Raw genomic sequence first — 5,370 nt, 5'->3', positions numbered from 1 at the left:
ACTCTTCAAGAGATTTCTAACGATACGTCACATGAGGGGGTTTTGACAAAATCTTAATAAGATTCACCATGCCCTCATTTTTTGATCTTGCAAAATGGGAATTGGGATTTTCCCAAACTCCCTAATATGGTCTTAATTGGTCTTCCTTTTGTTTATGTTGTGCTATGCTATATATAGATGGTCCCCTTTTGGTATTTTAAGAACTTGAGTTCTCTACAATTGGTATCCCTTTGGATTTATGTTGTGCTATGCTGGATATAGCTGGTCCCTTTTTGGTATGTAAAGAACTTAAGTTCTCAAACAATTTAATATAAATATATAATTACTTTTTAAAAAACTAGATTGAGTGAAGATAACAATCCTAGCTATTTCATTAATATTTGAAAGTTTACAAACGACCAAATGTGAAAATTCATTCCTTGTGTGAAAGCAAAGCTTTTATTACTATAAACCTATCTTTTTTATTTAATGATTCCATCTCTTGGAAATCGTACGACTTATTTTTGTGAAGAAATGTGAGAAAGTACTAGATCCCATTGAAAGTATTATTAAAACATTATTGAGAGATTTCATGTGAAAATCCCTAAAGTTGAAGATAACTATGGAGTTTCAATGAAAGTGTTGCTTTAGAAGAATGATATTTTAGTTTGAAAAAATGTCAAGTATTACTTTCGAAATCAGTGATGATAAAATAAGGATACACATGGACCAACAAGAAAAAGTAGTACCTTTTCACAAGAAAGCGAAAGAGAATTCTATTGAATATTGACACAATACCCACAAGGATATAAGTTATTCTCTTGAATGGTATACATGTAAGTAATACTTGAGAAATTATGCACAAACATTTTAGAGAGTTTTTCCACAATCAATTATTTCCCTATCAAGCATTTTTTACACAAAATCATTATCCTCGTAGATTTAAAGGCCCCATAATGAGAGCACATTGCCATCCAAAGAAAATTATCATCATTATTCCACTTTAATTTTTTACTATAAAATTTTGATTTTAGCTTTATTAGAAAAGTAAAATTTAGACAACCCTACAAACAAATAAATATTGCAAGTCTTTCTAAATTATATCATGCACTCCATGATATGAAATCAAGTAAATGGAAAATATAGGAGCTAGTTTTACCCCAATAGCTAGTATTTTTCGTCAAGAAAAAAAAACAGCTAAAATCTCTCATTTTGTGTAATGAGTGAAGGAGAAATAGCTAATATACATGTTAGCACATATCATAAACTTTCAAAAGACTCACCCACCTTCTTTTCGTTATAAAGAAGACAGCTCCAAACTATTTGTACTACGAGATTGGTTACTTTAAAATAGTGATATTATTGTTATTAAACAAACAAAATGCGATGCTTATAAGCATTGATTGGGTCCTCATCTCTACTTTAGAGATAGTGTTATTATTAATATTAAACAAAAAATGCTATGCTTATAAACCTTGATGAGATTATTTTATAAATAGAAGTAATTTATGTCATCTTCTATCCATGTCCTTTCAAGGTTAGAAGGCTCTCTCTCTCTCTCTCTCTCTCTCTCTCTCTCTCTCTCTCTCTCTCACTCTCATAGTTTGTTTAATTAAGCATGCATATATGATGTTAAACTACTTTTTTTTTCCTTTCTTTCTAACTCTTGTAGTTGGTCCAAGGGATGTGTCATGGCAAAGCATTACAACAAGCTTGAATGGATGTTAATGGTCATGCTTGAACATCGTAAAGGATGAATTACCTTGTAGTGAGGAATGCCTTGGCTTAATTTATCTAGTACACTCACAAAATGAATAAGCAAACAAGCTCTAGTGAGATTTAAGAATATATATATATCTCTAGACACATACACATATGTATGTATGTATGTGTGTGTGTGTATAACACAAACATATATGTATGTTCATGTGTATATTATATATATGTATGTATTTGCGGGGAGAAGAGAGAGAGAGAGAGAGAGAGAGAGAGAGAGAGAGAGAGAGAGAGATTTGCATACATGTGTATGTATGAAGCTATAATTACAATTCAATATACCATCCGTACACATGGGTTAAATATTTCATGACACTAAAGGATATTTATACAAAAGTGAAAGGTACTATCGAAATGTATAGATTCTAAGTGAAATGTGTAAATTCTACTTCTTGAAAATAAGATAATGCCAACTTTTCATTTTGCGGAGGAAAATACACCACAGACTCGTTTTTAAACTACAGGGGTGTGAAAAATCCTTGAAGTGAAATACTTAACCTAAGGCTTCATTTTTACGAGCACCCTTGCCCTTCAAAATTGACGAGTTTGGTAAAATATAGCAAGTTTTTTTTGTATTTTAGTGCAATTTTTTTACGGCACCGTAAAATTTTGCAAGTTTTTATAGCCAAAATACTCAGAATTGAAAGAACATTGGTTACTATGTAGTTTTCGTACTCTCGCTAGCGGTTACTAAAGGATAGGGCTTGGAAGGAGGGCGGTTAATTAATTTATTGTGCCGGCCCTTAAGGAGCTTTTGCTTGCCCTTTAGGCGAAGGGATCGATTAAAGTTGCAATTAAAGTCAACAAAAGACAGCGGCGTATGTGTCCGGCGCTCCATTATTGACGAAGCCAAGGAATGAGGGTGTACCACGTATCGACGAAGACAACGAATGAGGGTGTAGCACGTAGCAAGCGGAATAGAGGCCTTTGGGGGGGTGACGAGAAGACAGGAGCGTGGCTGACGTGGAAGAGAGACGTGGCAAGCGGGCGGGCCATGTGGATTAGTTTTATTTCAATTTCAATAAACGACCCTGTGTGGTGTGAGGCCTATTTCTGTGCCCTTTTTTGCGGTGAGCAATAATCTGTGCAAAGCAGCACGAAGACAAAAGCTGCGCTCTTGTAGAGGGGGTTTCACCATATCTCTGCAAAAATACTGTGTAAAATGAGCTCCATGGCTTACCATCAACCAGGCAATGGGCCAGCCCCTTACAAGCCCCTCATCTTCATCTTCATTGCAGTGATGGGCCTGGCCATCCCATGGTACCTCTCCTACGAGCCTGTCATAGAGGATGTGCAACAGCAGTTCAGGCTTGCACTGATGCTTCTGCCATTGCTTCTCGTGTTAGCAGTCAAGTTCTTGTCTTCTCCTCAGAGCTTCGCCTGGTTATTACCCCCTTCTGATCCCTCTTCTATCCATCGAGTTGGAGGTTCCCCCTGGGGCCTAGGCCTCCTCCTCCTCCTCATCCTTGTCATGATTTGGTACCAATCAGACATCCTAAACTCCTGGAACCCTTTAATCAGAAGTTAATTAAGGGGGTATTAGCATTAATCCCCTCTAGTACTCTGCTGTATACATAATTCACTTGGATCCGGATCTAGCTTTATGTAAGGCATACTCCTGCAGAGGATTATCAGTTGGAAACATACACTATGTACATATTTCATGGCTAATTTACTAATATATATATATATATATATATACTTTTTTTGTGAAGCCGTGTTCTAGTAGTGCTTGGAGCGCTGCCGTAATCAAGGTCAGGGTTGTGCGGTTGCAGTGTAAAGATCTCGGAATATTTTTTTCATCGAGAGCGTCAGTATTTACATGTGGAATTTGTTATTTTTGAAATATGCCACGAGTTAATTAATCTCACCTTCTCTTTTTTTTTTAATACCTAAGCCCCCTTTCGAGGGGATGTAACCAAGCTAGAAGCTACACCACTCACACACACGACACCGTAGCACTCACACACAACCCTGCTACGGTGTCAGGGCTCATCCATGCTAGAAGCTACATCACACTCACACATGCAACCCTATGGTATCAGGGCTTGAACCCCCGATCTCTTGGTTAGGGTGGGTCGTGATGAGCTAAGCCACTCGGGCAAGTGCCCGCTGACTAATCACCTCCTTCTGAAGTAAACCCTTTCTTGTTTTTGTTGAAAAAGCTCTTATGTTTTCTATTTTTATGTAACCTCATGAAAACCAAAATCCTTCTCACATGCTATCTTATATTTTATTAAGTGAAACGCATGAGATGGCTTCTCTTTGTAAGTAGCCTAAAGTAATGACTATAATACGCTTTAAGGAGTATTCATTCAATTGCTAGTGCTATTGTTTCATTATGACGGGTCTCACTAGAGCTGTTTGTAAAGAAAGAAAGTTTGAACATGGAGCTCCTTGAGGTAGGTGCCAAGCTTCCATATAAGAACTAGACACCCCATGCTAGTGATTTTGAAACTTTCTATGCTTTATCCACACTATAAAATATTAATCTCAATGATTTTGAGTCTTTGAACCTCAAGCTCAACCAAGGAATTATGTATGATTGATACACATTTTTGAAATTGTGTAGTTTATCCACACTAAAAAATGCATATTAATCTCAATGATCTTAAGTCTTTGAGCATCAAGCTCAACCAAGGAATTACATCTAGCTCAACCAAGGAATTACATCTGATTAATATGATGCAAATGGGTCATGTAAAATGGGAATTAAAATTGGATTCCCTTGAATATGAGCTTGTCTGATTGCAGTCCAATGGTTGTGCCACTAGGTGTCATGACATTAACTTAAATTGGGCCATTTGTATTATTGTGTCCCAATGGTTGTGCCGCTAGGTGTCATGACATTAACTTAAATTGGGCCATTTGTATCTTGGCACCTCTATTGAGGGTTGTAGTCTACATTGAGTAGCTGCTTCCTTTTGACTAAATAAGAGTCTATTCTTGGAAGAAACAAAACAAGTAACATCAAGAAACCACATTACCAATTGCGCTCTAAATACTAAAGTCTAACCCAAGTTGGTCTCTATCTAAAATCTCCATATGACATGTGCAAAGTGAAATACTTTGATCTTAACTTTAATGTGTATTATGGGTGGATGATTTGTTTGGGATGTTTTCACCTAGATATGTGGAGGGAAAAACCTTGAAAGTAAGCATTGGCTTTTTGATGGACCTTGAGATCATATAAACCTTTTAAAACAAAGCTTCAAACTTGAGAACTAATTTTCTGTCTAATAACACTTGAGAAGGAAGGCAGCTGATATGTGGAGGAGGAAACCTTGAGAATTAAGCATTGTCTTATGATGGAACTTGAGATCATATGAACCTTTTAAAACAAACTGTCACACTTGAAGACTAAACTTCATTAGACTTCAAAGTTGCTCTCTCTCTCTCTCTCTCTCTCTCTCTCTCTTTGAATCCTTGTCTTCTCTATGATAAAAGCAAGTATTTGTTTTTGTTTGTTTTTCAAGGGAGGGTGAATCTCATAGATCTCTCATTTGCGTGCCTATGAGGTTGTTATCGAGGTACATAGAGGCAGTGAGTGGGTAAGGGTAGGGAGAAAAGGACTTGGAAATTGGAATCAAATGGATGGATTTGGAGTTGGTCCAT

The 5,370-nt window shown here is 36.7% G+C and overlaps 1 protein-coding gene across 1 annotated transcript; it reads left to right on the top strand.

Annotated features, from left to right (window-relative positions):
• Nucleotides 1–2,796: 2,796 nt before the first annotated feature.
• LOC147613740 (uncharacterized) lies at nucleotides 2,797–3,469 on the top strand. Its single transcript, XM_086781718.1, has one exon. The coding sequence runs from the start codon at nucleotides 2,918–2,920 to the stop codon at nucleotides 3,281–3,283; it is 366 nt and encodes a 121-aa protein (XP_086637844.1). The 5' UTR covers nucleotides 2,797–2,917; the 3' UTR covers nucleotides 3,284–3,469.
• The last annotated feature ends 1,901 nt before the right edge of the window (nucleotides 3,470–5,370 follow it).

The sequence above is a fragment of the Cibotium barometz genome, chromosome 43 (assembly GCF_041138505.1).
Source record: "Cibotium barometz isolate CiBa-2024 chromosome 43, ASM4113850v1, whole genome shotgun sequence".
Taxonomy (NCBI): Eukaryota; Viridiplantae; Streptophyta; class Polypodiopsida; order Cyatheales; family Cibotiaceae; genus Cibotium; species Cibotium barometz.
Note: the sequence above shows the minus strand (reverse complement) of the source record. Positions and strands in the feature narration are given on the sequence as shown.

What these genes read in the sequence shown, in the direction of transcription:
- LOC147613740 (XM_086781718.1), top strand. Translation starts at nt 2,918, where the DNA reads ATGAGCTCCATGGCTTACCATCAACCAGGCAATGGGCCAGCCCCTTAC.